Here is a 15,019-nt window from a genome sequence, read left to right on the forward strand (position 1 = left end):
TGCAATACCTATTCACTCTCCATTGGGACAAAACTCACAGCTGCTCCCAAACGTGTCCACGCTGGCTTGACCTGGTGCCTTGGCACAGGGTGGGCCTCTGCTTGCTTGCAATTCTCGCAATTCTCTTCCTAACCTTCTCAATCTGGGGAATTCAGCAAATCCAAGTGCCCTTGGCTCCTTGCAGTCCCCGAGCTTGGTGCCTACCTCGAGGTCCCACGATCATCTCTTTTCACGTCCATGTCATGCCCTCATTCAGCCGTGAGCTCAAGGGAAGGGGTCGTGTCTAGTTATTCCAGAACCCTAGGCTTTTAGCACAGTTTCTTGGCACATGGAAGATGCCAAAAAAAAACACAACTCTTTGTGTAATAAATAAATGACTAAGTGAATGCATAAATGGAGTGTGCCTCCTAACATCTGCCCTTTCATTAAAGCTTTAGGGAGGAGACTGTAGGCCAGGCGCGATGGCTCACATCTCTAATCCCAGCACTTTGGGAAGCAGATGGATCACCTGAGGTCAGGAGTTCGAGACCAGCCTGGCCAACTTGGCAAAACCCTGTCTCTACTAATAATACAAAAATTAGTTGGGCATAGTGGGGCACGCCTGTAATCCCAGCTACTCAGGAGCCTGAGGCAGGGGAATCGCTTGAACTCGTGAGGTGGATGGTGCAGTGAGCCGAGATTGTGTCACTGAACTCCAAACTCCATCTCCAAAAAAACCCCAAAAAACAAACAAACAGAGAACAGACTGTAAGCTTTGTTTGGTTCATGCAATGTTAAAAAAAAACACACACACACACACACACACAAATTCATTGCCAACATTTAAAAATGGGGAGATTCAGAGAGGTGCAGTGGCTCACACCTGTAATCCCAGCACTTTGGGAGGCCGAGGCGGGTGGATCATTTGAGGTCAGGAGTTCAAGACTAGCCTGGCCAATGTAGTGAAACCCTGTCTCTACTAAAAGAAAAAAAAAAAATACAAAATTTAGCCGGGCATGGTGGCGGGCCTGTAATTCCAGCTACTGGAGAGGCTGAGGCAGGGGAATCACTTGAACCTGGAAGGTGGAGGTTGCAGGAAGCCAAGATCGCACCACTGCACTTCAGCCTGGGTGATGGAGTGAGACTCTGTCTCAAAAATAGGTGGTGGTGGAATGGGGAGATTTCTCCAAACAGCCAGATTTCTGGCGCCTCTGCAGACTCAGAAAACATGGCAGCTCAGGAGCCCTGATGGCCGTTTCCTGGAGCCAACAGTGTGCAGCCCCTGAAGCCCGCCATTCCCCAGGGCTCCACGGTCCCCGCCACTCCCTACTGCTTCACATCCACCTCACTTCCCTCTTCTGCCTCTGCCTGGCCCCTGTAGGCATTGAGTCTGTGGTCCTTGTTTAGGGCAGCAGCAGCAAGTCCCATCTGCCAATAAGCAACCTCCGCGGGCCTGACACTGGCTGACTTGTCCCTTTTATCTCAAAGGGGCATCGCCCTGCATTTGAGAACATCTCGACAGACTCCCCGCCACCAGGAACGTGCCTGCTACTTGACAGAGCCAGGGAGGGAGGATTGGCTGATCTGGGGTTTGATCGGCCCCCAGGAGATGGGAGGCCCAGGCTCCAGCTGCGGTGGAGGACAAAGGGGGCTTGTTTCGGTGACAATGGTGCCTTTCAGGAGGGAGGAGGTGGCTTTTGTTAAGGGGGAACGATGAGTTCAAGGGGTTCTGACTTATTCTGGCAAGTTTCTCCAGCTCTACAAGAACTTCTAGTGCTCTGGGCAGCTGCGAGGGGTCAAGAAACCACATCCCCAAATCCAGCGGGTGAGTCTCATTCCTTTGCTGAGTGGGGGCCTAAAATGGGTCACTGTGGCTGCCTGACAAAGGAAGAGACTGATGGCTGACCCTTAGATGTGGGCTAGGGGACTGTAATTGATTTCCCTTCACATTTCTGTCAGCAGGAGGAGTAACAGGAGGCCTAAGTGGGAATTGTGGTGTTCAAAGTCAAAGAACATTAACCTGAGGATAACTCTGGGCCTCATTAGCACCCCAGCCTTCTGATGTTTTCTCTCCACAGACAGGATCTCAGAGAGAAAGGCTTATGGGAAGCTGCCCAGGACTGACCTGGCACATGCTGGGAAAACCCCTTGGTGCCAGGGAGGAGGCAGAGCATCTGCGGCTCCTCCCTCCCCATCACAGGGGGTAAGGAATACAGCAGAACGGGAATCGGGCGCCTTCATGCTGCTGTTACTGCCCTTGGTTCTGGCTTCTTTCACTTGGAAACCCCAGGAGGTGGGCATTGCTGTAATGCATGTGCTACTGACCAAAACAGGCCAAAGCTCAGCGAGGGGTGGGATCGCCTAAGGTTGCTCAGTGCCTACGTGGTGGAGTGAGGATCTGAACCTCCATCTTTCATGCATTAATTCATTCTGTCTCTGGATTCCCCTGAGGCAGACCCTGAGGCAAGGATCCATGTGTAAGTAGCTTATTTAGACAGAGCAGAAAATATCAATGGGAGAGTGAAGAAGTGAGACAAGGCAGGGAAGGTGGCTCATAAAGGGTATGTTATGAAGACAGCTGCTCCTGTGGGCAACTAGAGCTTAATCCCCCCAGGGAATCTGGGAGCCAGGGTGGAACAGGCGCCAGAGTGACTGCACCAACGGGGCCAAGGAGCTGGGGTATTTATACCCCAACTTCCACCAATGTTGGTTGAGTGCTGCTCCTGGGGGTTCTCTATTTCTCTCTGTATGGGTGGTAAAGTGGGCCCTGGAGGCCAAAAAAAGAATCCTCCAGGAAAGAAATCTCAATGCTGCCATTCAGAAAAGCAGTCAGCATGCCCTGAAGTGCTAGGGCAAAAGGGTGGAAGCAGGCACGGACACATCTACTCCATAACTTGCCCAACAAACACTGTCCAGGGTCCCTCCTGGGGGACTGATGCTGAGCCAGACACGGTGCATGTGCAAGGGAACCTGACCCACCAGGTCCTAGTAGCTCTGTGCTATGAGGGAAGGCAAACAGGTAATGTTTCCAAGAAAAAAAAAAAATCAAGCAGGGACACATTCTAGGAAAAAAAATAAGAGAGAATTATTCATGGCCCATGGAACAGCTATTTTAGAAGGGATGGTTAGAGAAGGCTTCTCTGAGGAGGTAACTTTCTAACTCCTAAACCAAAGGTGCCTTTTTAACTCCAGCATTAACATAACACTGAATAGTAACCCGCAGGGAGATAGTGCACTGCCCTCAGAAGTAGCTCCATTTTAATAAATTATTGCATTAAAAAGGAACAAACTATTGACATACACAACAATATGGAAGGATGTCAAGGGCATTACACTGAGTAAAAAAAGCGAGTCTCAGAAAGGTTACCGACTTTAGTAATGATATAAATGCTATATAAATGGTATGATTTCATTTACATAGCATTCTTGAAATGACAAAATGTATGTAGAGGAACAAATCAGTGGTTTCCATTGTCAGGACTGGGCTTGGGGAAGTACGGCTGTACAGGAGGAGCCCAAGGGAACTCCTTGGTGGTGACGGAACTGGTCTGTATCTCGATGTCTGTATCTTTAGAAAGAAATCTATATATGTGATAAAATTGCATCGAACCATATACATGTACACACAAGTGAGTGTATGAAGGTCTGTACATTATACAAATGTCAAGGTCCTGGTTTTGATTATGTACTACAGTTACATAGGATTTACCACTGGGGAAAACTGGGTAAAGGTGTATAAGATTTCTCCGTCCTTTTTTCACAAGGTTCACTATATTCACAAGGTTGTGCAACCATTACCATTATCTTCTTCCAGTACATTTTTACCACCCCCAAAAGATAACCATGTTCATTAGCAGTCTCTCCCCATTCCTGCCTCCTCCCAGCCCCTGGCAATGACTAATCTACTTTCTGTCTTCAGATTTGCCTATTCTGGACATTTCATATAAATGAAATTATACAACATATAGCCTTCTGTGTCTGGCTTCTTTCACTTGGCATAATGTTTTCAAGATTCACCCAGGTTGTAGCATGTAGCAATGCTTCATTCCTTTTTAGGGCTGAATAATATTCCATTTTGTGGAAATACTACATTTTCTTTACTCATTCATTGATGGACATCTGGCTGTTTCTACTACTTTTTGGCTATTCTGAATAATGCTGTTATGAACATACATGTACAAGTTTTTTGTTTTTTTTTAAATAAACGTATGTTTTTAGTTATCTTGGGTATATACCTAGGAATGGAATTGCTAGGTCATTGGTAACCCTACATTTACCTTTTTGAGAAACTGTTAAGTTGTTTTCCACAGGGGCTGAGCCATTTTACATTTCCACAAGCAAAGAATGAAGGTTCCAATTTCTCCACATGCTCATCAATACTTATTTTCTCTTTTTTTTAAAAAAAAAATTACAGCTATCCTAGTGTGTGTGAAGTGATATCTCATTGTGGTTTTGATTTGCATTTCCCTAACAACTTATGATGTTAAGTATCTTTAATGTGCTCACCAGCCATTTGTACATCTTTTTTGGAGAAATGTCTATTCAAAGTCATTTGGCCATATTTTAATTGGGTTGTTCATCTTTTTGTCATTAGGGTTTTTTTTTTCTTTGTATATTCTGAATATTAGACCCTTATCAGATATACGATTTGCAGATATTTTCTCCTTTTTGTAGGCTGTATTTTTACTTTCTTGATAGTGTCATCTGAGGGAAAAATGTTTTTAATTTTGATGAAGTCTGATTTATCTTCTTCCTTTTTTTGGTTGCTTGTGCTTTGGATGTCATAGCTAAGACTTCATTGACAAATTCAAGGCTATCAAGATTTACACCTTTGTCTTCTTCTAAGAGTTTCAAAGTTTTAGCTCTTACATTCAGGTCTTTGATCCATTGAGTTAGTTTTGCATAAGGCATATGGTGGAAATCTACCTTCATCTTTTCGCATGTGGAAACGCATTTGTCCCAAGGCCATTTTTTGAATGACTATGCTTTTCCCATTGAACGGTCTTGGTATCCTTGTTGGAATCAATTGACTATAAATCCATGGGTTTACTTCTGGATGCTCAGTTCTATTTCATTGATCTATATATTTATCCTATGCCAGTACCATGCAGTCTTTATCACTGCAGAGTTGGTAGTATGCTTTGAAATTGAAGTGTGAGTTCTACTTTATTCTTTTTCAATAATATTTCAGCACTCTGAGTCCTTTGAAATTCCCCATAAATTGTAGAATCAACTTGTCAACTTGTACAAAGAAGTCAGCTGAGATTCTGATAGCAATTTTGCTGAATCTGTAGGTCATTTTGGGAAAGTATTACCATCTTGACAATGTTAAGTCTTCTGATCCATGAACATGGGATGCTTTTTCAGTTTCTTAGACCTTAGATTTCTTTCAACAATGTTTTGTAGTTTTCAGAGTATACATTTTGTACTTCTTTTGTTAAATGTATTCCTAAGTATTTTATTCTTTTGATGCTATTGTAAACATAATTGTTTCTTAATTTCATTTTCCCTTGTAATCCTTTTTACTTCTGTAAGGTCAATAGCAATGTTCTCTCTATCATTCTTGATTTTAGTAATTTTAATCTTCTCCCCCATCATTTTTTGGTTAGTCTAGCTAAAGGTTTGCCAATTTGCTAATCCTCTCAAAGAACCAACTTCTGATTTCATTGACTTTCTCTATTGTTCTTCTGTTTTCTGTACTATTTTACGACTTCCTGTGAGTCTAAAATTATCTCCAAATAAAAAGTTTAAAAATTGTAAGCTTAAACAACAACAACAACAAAAAAACTGTAAGCTATGTTTCCGTTTAAAAAAACAAAAATAATATGTATGGCACATTTTTATGTATGGGGGATATAGTGTAAACAGGACAGACAAGAATTTTCAGCTAAACTGGGGAGACATAATATACATGTAAACAAGATCATTTCTTACAGTGAGATGTGCTCTGAAGAAATGAAAAATGGTGATGTGATAGTGACCAGGGTGTGAGGGAACAGGACTCCTCCAGATCGTTGGGTGAGGGAAAGTCTTGCTGAGAACGTGATATTAGGGCTGAAATCTGAATGTGGAGAAGCAACGTGAAAAGCTGGAGGAAGAGGGTTTTGGAGAGGTAGGAATGAGGTTGGTGGGTTGGAAGAAGAGAGGGCAGGCCCAAGGCTGCTGGAGCCTGGGTGTGAAGCAGGGGTGTATGAAGCAGGCAGAGGGGGAAGTGGAGGCCTGTTCACAGAGAGTCTCCAGGCCATGGGAAAGCACCTGGGCTTTATTTCCAAGGGTAACCAGAAGTCACAGTGGACATGTTTTAAGTAGGAGAAGGGGACAATCATATATATATATATACACACACACACATACACACACACACACACTCACATATATATATATACACACATACACATAAATATACATACACATACATGTTATTTTTTTTTAATTAATTTTTTTTTGGTAGAGGTAGGGTCTCACTATGTTGCCCAGGCTGGTGTCAAACTCCTGGCCTCAAGTGATCTTCCTGCTTTGACTTGCCAAAGTGCTGGGATTATAGGTGTGAGCCACTGTGCCCAAATGTACCATCCCCATGATTCAATTATCTCCACCTGGCCCTGCCTTTGACAAGTGGGTATTTTTACAATTCAAGATGAGATTTGGGTGGGGACACAGTCAAACCACATCAATCCCCAATACATGAAAGTGTAATATGTATGTGTGTGTATATACACACACACACACACACATACATATTATTATTATTATTATTATTACTTTTTATTTGGAAATAATTCTAGACTCATAGGAAATCCATAATTTCCTAGGGCAGTCAAGGAAGATTGTGGTACATCTAAGCCAACAGCAATGCTGGTTACTGAACAAGAAATACTGGAGGAAGAAGTGATGTGGGGAAGAGGGCAGGGGAATCAAAACTTAAGTTTTAAATCTCTAAACTTAAGTTTTAAATGGGCTGGGTATGGTGGCTGATGCCTGTAATCCCAGTGCTTTGGAAGGCCAAGGCAGGAGGATTGCTTGAGGTCAGGAGATGGAGATTAGCCTGGGCCACATAGTGAGACCCTATCTCTACAAAAAATATAAAAAATTAACCAAGTGTGGTAGTGTGTACCTGTAGTTCCAGCTTCTTGAGAGGCTGAAGTGGGAGGGTGGCTGAGCCCAGGAGGTCGAGGCTGCAGTGAGCAATGACTGCACCACTGCTCTCCAGCCTGCGCGACAGAGCAAGGCCCTGTCTCTAAAAATAATAATAATAATAATAATAAAGTCTGAGATGGCCAGGAGAGATCCAAGAGATGTCAAGCAGGAAGTTGACATTCACGTCAGGAACTCAGAGGGGCAGGCAGGGGTGGGTGTATAAATCTGGAGTCATCTTGAGGCCTTGGGCTGGGATGCAGCCAGTAAGAGACACGGTGCGGGCAGAGAAGGGAGGAGTTTCCATAGAGGCTGGGGCACTCCCACATTTTTTGAATGCCCCAATTCACCTCCACTGAAGCATTTTCTCTTTCAAACCCAGCCTCTGCTTCTAGGTACCTCGGCTGTCGGGTGGGCTCCATTAGCCATGCTCTACGGCCTGAGGCAAGTGCCTCTTCCTCACTGCATCTTGTTTTTTCTCATTGATAAAATGGGGAGAGTCATCCCAAGGTTCACGTGAGGGTTAAACGAGGCGATGCACCAGGCTATGGCTGCCACACGCTGGTGCAATTAGATGGTTCTGAGAGGCAGTGTGCTCCAGTAGCCCCGGGCCTGGGACCCAGGATGCAGGGAAGCCCCGCATCAGGGAAGAAGGGGGAATCCAGCGTTCCTGCAGATGAGCCCAGAGACCCAGCAGCCCAGGGTGACACAGCTGCCTCATGTCCCAATCGCAGGGCCAAAAACCAAAAACCTTAAATCCACCAAAACCGTGGGTCATCACACGGCAAAGTGCCCCAGTCTCTGCTAAACAGAAGAAAGGCAGAGCAATCATCAGAATTGGTCCCCATCAAATCCAACGATGCTTTTTATTGTCCCTAGTGTGCTCTGTTCTGGAGAGCAGGCTTCCAAAATGCCACTGCTTTCCGCAAGAGCGGGGTAGGGGAGGGGTGGCGAGGGCTGGCCCAAGTCCCAGCAGCAAGCATGGGAGCCTAAAGACTTGAATCTGGAGGCAGCACAGGGATAGGCCAGGCCACAGCGCCCAGGCGGCCGTTATCCACAGCTCAGGGACTGCATCTTTCGAGGGCTGAGATCACAGAGCTGCTGATCTAGAAGGGGACTCAGACCTACCCAGTCCAAGCCTGGGGACAGCTGTTGCTTCTTAGCTCTGTAGCATCCAGCTTTCTTTTAGTGGTGATCTTGAATTTCTTAATTTTTATTTTTATTTGTGACATACATTACACATTTTCTAAGCAATCTTGAACTCCTTCAGGGAGAATCCCTTCCTGCCCCGCTGGGGCATCTTGGTGGAACTGGCATCAAGATGTCCTGCCCTAGTCAGGTTTGTCCATCAGCCTTCCTTTCCTGAGACTATTTCCAGCAGAGGGTGGTGAGGACAAACCAACCAGCCAACCGACACTGCCGAGGCATCTTAATCATGGTGGCTGTATGAACTAAGGGAATGAAGTTTTATCCTTTTCTCCATCTCTCCTTCTCATTTTGTTCCCTTCTCTGAAAGCAGCCCCCAACCTTGAGTTATGACCCAGTTTAGGACGTAAGTTGGTCATGGTTTCAGATGCCATGGAAGTGACCACTCACACAAAGGCCAAAACAGTCAACTCTCTAAGTAGGACAGCACAGTCTCCCCCAGAACCTCAAGTCCAAAGAGAAGAATCTTTCCAGAAGAATCTCACATCCTCCTGTTTATCTCCCACCCCCAAAAGAAGACCACACCCGTGGTGGCCAGCATTCCAGGATGCTCCCTAAAACCCCAACTTTCCCACAAAGCCCATCCTCTCCCGGCCTGCATGGCAGTGAGTACACTAGCTACTCAAAAGACTTGAAACACACTTACTTTTTTTTTTTTTTTTTTTTTGAGGCGGAGTCTTCACTCTGTCGCCCAGGCTGGAGTGCAGTGGCCGGATCTCAGCTCACTGCAAGCTCCGCCTCCCGGGTTCACGCCATTCTCCTGCCTCAGCCTCCCGAGTAGCTGGGACTACAGGCGTCCGCCACCTCGCCCGGCTAGTTTTTTGTATTTTTTAGTAGAGACGGGGTTTCACCGTGTTAGCCAGGATAGTCTCGATCTCCTGACCTCGTGATCCACCCGTCTCGGCCTCCCAAAGTGCTGGGATTACAGGCTTGAGCCACCGCGCCCGGCCACGAAACACACTTACTTTTTAAACATGTGCTAACTGAGCTGGACTCGGTTTCTGCTGCTGGAAATCTAAGAATCCTAAAAGATGATTGACCCAATCTCCCATTTTTCAGCAGGCAGAAAAATCCACTCTCAGAGAAGGCAGGTAAGTTGCCGAGGCCAGAGTCAAGACCAGAATCTGGGTCTCTAGAACCAGACATTTCAAACACCCCTTTTCTTGTTTCCTCTTCTTTAAAATGGGAATAACACTAACTACTTTTCCCAGTGGTATTAATACTGTTAATAATAATAACAATAACAGCAAAGGCTGGGCATGCTGGCTCATGTCCGTAATCCCAGCACTTTGGGAGGCCGAGGTGGGAGGATCACTAGAGGCCAGGGAAACCAGCCCAGGCAACATAGTGAGACCCCCGTCTCCATAAAAAATTTTACAAAATTAGCCAGATGTGGTGTTGTGTGCCTCTAGTCCCAGCTATTTAGGAGGCTGAGGCAGGAGGACAGTTTGAGCCCAGGAGTTCGAGGCTGCAGTGAGCTATGATCACGCAATAACAACATCTTCTCAGGTCTCTGAGAAGATAATTATGAACGAAGCTGAGGCCCAGCATAGCAAAGATGATGTGGCTGGCTACTCTGGCTCAGTTTAGCTCACAGTCTCTTGTGTCCAACTTGCAAGTTGCAGGAAGAAAAAAATGCCACTATCCTCCCCCATCTTTTTTTTTTTTTAATTCTGTTGTTTGTTTGTTTGTTTATTTATTGAGACAGAGTCCTGCTCTGTCGCTCAGGCTGGAGTGTAATGGCACGATCTTGGCTCACTGCAACCTCCCCTCCCAGGTTCAAGCGACTCTCCTGCCTCAGCTCAAGTAGCTGGGACTATAGGTGTGTGCCCCAACGCCTGGCTAATTTTTGTATTTTTGGTAGAGACAGGATTTCGCCATGTTGGCCAGGCTGGTCTTGAACTCCAGGCCTCAGGTGATCCGCCCACCTCAGCCTCCGAAAGTGCTGGGATTACAGGTGTTGGCCACTGTACCTGGCTCTGTTGGATATTTAAAGGAAAGAAACATTTAACGTTTGTGGAGTGTGCACCTCACGACCTAGGGCAGCAGGGTCCTGAGGGAGTGTGGGCAAGGGTCCTGGCCCAGGCTGCCTGATATGAACTTGGCTCCACTACCTTCCACCTGCATGACCTTGGCCAAGTCAATGCCCTTCTCCAAGCTGTAGTTTCTTCAACTACAAAGAACAACCATTAACCTTAATGACTCCTGAGGTCCAGTGTTTGATGGTGACTGGAAAACTGCAAGATGGATAAAAGAAGGTGAATTGGCTCCCCCAAGAAATACCCACAGAGCAGGGGCTGGGAAACAGCTTAGGGAGAGAGTGTCTGGGGCCTCTGCCAGCACCGCTCCCTCAGGCTCCTCTCCAACTTTGCCCAAATGAATAACTCTGGTAGATTTATTTAATTTTTTTTTATTTTTTGAGACAGTCTCATTCTGTCACCCAGAGTGCAGTGGTGCAATCTTGGCTTACTGCAATCTCGGCTTACTGCAACCTCTGCCTCCTGGGTTTAAGTGATTCCCCTGCCTCAGCCTCCAGAAGTAGCTGGGATTACAGGCATGTGCCACCACGCCTGATTAATTTTTGTATTATTAGTAGAGACGGAGTTTCACCATGTTGGCCAGGCTGGTCTCGAACTCCTGACTTCAAGTGATCCACCCACCTCGGCCTCCCAAAGTGCTGGGATTACGGGTGTGAGCCACCATACCCGGCCTATTTTTGGTTGTTTTTAGAGACAGGGTCTCACCCTGTTGCTCAGGTTGGAGTGCAGTGGTACAATCACAGCTCACTGCAGCCTCAATCTCCCTGTGCTCAGGAGATCCTCCCACCTCAGCCTTCCAAGTAGCTGGAACTACAGGCATGAGCTATGATGCCTGGCTAATATTTTGTGTTTTTTGTAGAGACAGAATTTTGCCTTGTTGCCCAGGCTTGTTGTTGTCTTGAACTCCTGACCTCAAATGATCCGCCTGCCTCAGCCTCCCAAAGTGCTGGATTACAGGTGTGAGCCTCCGTACCTGGCCAGATTTTGTTGTTCTTCTCCTCCCTCCACTCATACCCTTAACACAGATTTATCAAGGGCAGAGAAAATGCATGGGAATACACAGCCAAGAAGCAATCCAGTGTCCCCTCTACTCACAGCTAAGTTCCTGTTGACGAGGCGGCCCAGCTCCCCAGGTGTGGCTGTGTTCCGGATATCCACGTCGTGGGGGGACACATAAAGCTTTGTGTCATTCAGGTCAAAGAACTCGACTTCTGTGAGACCCACCCACCACGAGTTGCCCCAGTTGGACAGGATCTCCATGGTCACGTAGATGGCATCTTTGATCTCGTCTGCCCTTGTTCTCTGTTTGTCCTTAAAGAAGAGAAAAATAACACCAAAGGATTAAGTCATGACAGGCTTGAATTCGGCTCTACCTCTGCTACCACTGCCTTCAAAAAGTTAGTTAACCTTCAGTGTCTCAGTCTCTCCATCTGTACAATGAGGATAAGAATAGCACCCACTACCTATGGTTATTCCCATGATCAAATGAATTCATACTGTAAAGCATTCAAAATAGAGTCGCTGTGTAACTGGCACTCTGTGAGCATTCTGTTTGAGAGTTTAGAAATACATAAAAATGTCTAAAAAGCATTGAATTCTGCCTAAGCACGCACATCTCTCCCCAACTACTCAGTGTTCGGTACCCAGAAGCTTGTCACGACATCTGCTGAACTGAGTAGGTGTTACAGGCTGAGGCTGAGCATGGGGGCTCACGCCTGTAATCCCAGTACTTTGAGAGGCCAAATTGGGAGGATTCCTTGAGGCCAGGAGTTCAAGATCAGCCTGAGCAACAAAGTGAGATCCTGTCTTTACAAAATTTTTTTTTTTTAAATGAGCTGGGCACAGCGGCACATGCCTGTAGTCCCAGCTACATAGGAGGCTGAGGCAGGAGGATTGTTTGAGCCCAGGTGGTTGAGGCTGCAGTGAGCTGTGTTCGCACCACTTCACTCCTGGGTGAAAGACCTAGTCTCAAAAAAACCAAAAAAACAAAAAAAAGGTTATAGGCTGAATTTAGCCCTTTCAAATTCATCTGTTGAAACCCTAATCCCCAGTACCTCAGAATATGACTGTATTTGGAGATAAGGCCTTTAAATAGGTGATTAAATTGAAATGAGGCTGGGGGGAGGCTGGGGGGAGGCTGGGGGGAGGGTGGGCGGACACTAATCCAATCTAGCTGGTGTCCTTGTAAGAGGAAAGCTGGACACAGAGAGACACATCAAGGATGCACACACAGAAAAAGGCCATATGAGGGCAAAGCAAGAAGGCAGCTGTCTGCAAGCCAAAGAGAGAGGCCTCAGAACAAACCAAACCTGCCAACACCTTGATCTTGGACTTCCAGCCTCCGGAATTGTGAGAAAAGAAATCTCTGTTGTTGAAGCCACCCCATGTATGGTATTTTGTTATGGCGGCCGTAGAGGACTGATATAGTAGGAAACATGGCCCCCTGGCCTTGGACAAGTCACTTGACATCCCTCGGCCTGGCTGGGGAAGATGACATGACACCATCTATGTGATAATCCTGTCACAGACGTTAAACAGGATATCAATACCTAAGAAGGCCCTATCACGAGCCCCGGCCCTGGGTGCGCTCCGTAAGTGTCTGTTTCTTTCTGGTTCTCTCCTTCATTGGTTTTAATGCCTGCCTCCTTCCTGTGTCGGCTGTCTGCTCTGAGAGCCTGCGTGAATGCCATCAATAAACGGCCACCCTTCGGAATGGCTTCCTGAGGCCCTCCGGGGCTGACTGCAGCACTGGTCGCCACGGATCAGTCACTCACAAAATGGTGCATTCCCCGCGTGCACATGCCCTCTGTTAATTAGCACGGGTAATCTGCAATGGTTCTGTGAGCAGGGAGCCGAGCAAATGAACAGCAACTGTTCCCCACTTACTTTTTTAATTAATAGCCAGCGAGACGTGCTATTGCTCTCAGTGTGTGTTTGGAGGGGCCTTGATTGCCACATGGTGGGAACGTGGATAGGGAGGAGGGAGAGAGGTCAGCTCACAGCTCCCGGATGAAAGACAGGGCCTGTTTTGATCAGCCGGCTCCTCGGAACCCGCAGCTTCCTCCTTCTGCTTCACAGCCATGTGGCGTCCTGGCCAAGCCCTCTGCTGCCCTGGGTCTGAGTCCCAGGCATGCAGGACCCTGATAAAGCTAAACTGGCCTAGCTGACTCCAGGGGACAGGGAGGTTAATAAGCTTGTGCTTGTGTGGAACGATCCAGGACCAGGTAAGCAGTCAGTCTGGGGGCTGCTGAAGAAGTAGCACTGGTCACCTTGCTTGCTGGTGGGAGGCAGGAGGGCCAGATGGGAGGAAGGCCAGATGGGAGGCAGGCTGCCTTTCAGAGGGGCTGCTAGAACTCCCACCCAGTGCAATCTGAAATGTGCAAATTCCTCAGCTGTGTTGGTAAATGAAAAAGCTGAAGAATCTATTAACTAAGCAAGTGTCACAACTTGTCTGTTGCTACTCAGTGGCTCCTCCTGCTTCTGTACTGCCCAATTTGGGATCCTGCTTGGCGGTGGGAGGGGGACACTGGCTGGGCAGCTCCTGGCCCCTGTCATTCATTGTCCCTGCTCTTGCTGAGACCACTTGATTTTCCTTGCGGGGAAGGCACGGCGTCTCTTTTCTCAGCCATAAAGAATAGGGGGACTGACCCTTTCCCACTCCAGGGAGGGGCCTGACTGGTCCAAGGAAGCACAGGCAAGCACGCTGGCACAGGTCAGTGCAAGCACGCCAATCACAGACTTACATGGTGAGAAACGGGCTTCCCTCCTGACAGTGGAGTCTGATGACACAGGGGTGCAAGGTAGAACCATTCTAGCTATTTGGGGACCATGAGGAGGGAGCAGAGATGGGACTGAGCTGCAGCGGTGAAACTGAGCTTTCCACTGTGCAGACAGAGGGGAAAGACACAGTGGGAGCTGCTGGACCAGGCCCTACCTGGCCCTCCCTGTGTCATTTTCAATGAGAAGAGTCTGTCATTTTTCTTCTCTTTGTTGTATAAGTCAGTTTGCCCTGGATTTTCTGTCTCCCGTAATATAAGGAGACTTGGCCGGGTATGGTGACTCACAGCTGCAATCCCAGCACTTTGGGATGCTGAGGCAGGAGGACTGCTTGAGACCAGCCTGGGCAACACAGCAAGGATTCATCTCTACAAAAAAATTTGTTAAAAGTAGCCAGGTGTGCTGGGGGGTCACTGTAGTCCCAGCTACTCAGGAGGCCGAGGCGGGAGGATCGAATGAGCAAGGAGTTCAAGGCTGCATTGAGCTGTGATCACACCCACTGCACTCCAGCCTGGGAGAAACAGCAAGGCCCTATCTCTAAAATTAATTAATTAATTAAAATAATACAAATGAAGAAACTATTCCATGCAGTGGGGACCCCAGCTTTGATTTTTCTCGGTGAACTCTCGGCGGATATTTGCTGGTCTCTCCCTGCACTGAGCTGCATGCTCTCAGAGACCTTTCCTGTTTCATCCTCACAGTGGCCTGTGGGGCATGGATTATTGACCCTATTTGACAGCCAGGACCAGACAGCTTAAGAGGCTTGTCTAAGGTCACACAATCTCTCAATGAATGCCACAGATTCACAGCTGGAACTCTAGTCCAGACCAGGCCAGCTCAGGGGCCTTTCTGCTCTCACAGGATTTTATATGTGGCTTTGGGAG

The 15,019-nt window shown here is 47.1% G+C and overlaps 1 protein-coding gene and 1 long non-coding RNA gene across 3 annotated transcripts in view; one reads left to right on the forward strand and one right to left on the reverse strand.

Annotated features, from left to right (window-relative positions):
- KIAA0556 (KIAA0556 ortholog) overlaps positions 1 to 11,634 on the reverse strand; it is a 73,742-nt gene extending 62,108 nt beyond the window's left edge. The window contains exon 1 of the mRNA XM_025371487.1: positions 11,454 to 11,634. Within this exon, the coding sequence (XP_025227272.1) occupies positions 11,454 to 11,618 (165 nt within the window). The 5' untranslated portion in view covers positions 11,619 to 11,634. The remainder of the gene's footprint in view (positions 1 to 11,453) is intronic.
- Positions 1,329 to 11,953, forward strand: LOC112614772. 2 transcript variants are annotated; one of them, XR_003117132.1, is made up of 3 exons: positions 1,329 to 1,804; positions 2,062 to 2,272; positions 11,456 to 11,953. It is a non-coding gene; the product is annotated as an uncharacterized LOC112614772 (long non-coding RNA). The 2 variants fall into 2 exon arrangements; XR_003117133.1 differs by having other exon boundaries at positions 1,713 to 1,804; positions 2,062 to 2,182; positions 11,218 to 11,953.
- The last annotated feature ends 3,066 nt before the right edge of the window (positions 11,954 to 15,019 follow it).

Source organism: Theropithecus gelada, chromosome 20 (genome assembly GCF_003255815.1).
Source record: "Theropithecus gelada isolate Dixy chromosome 20, Tgel_1.0, whole genome shotgun sequence".
NCBI classification, from domain to species: Eukaryota; Metazoa; Chordata; class Mammalia; order Primates; family Cercopithecidae; genus Theropithecus; species Theropithecus gelada.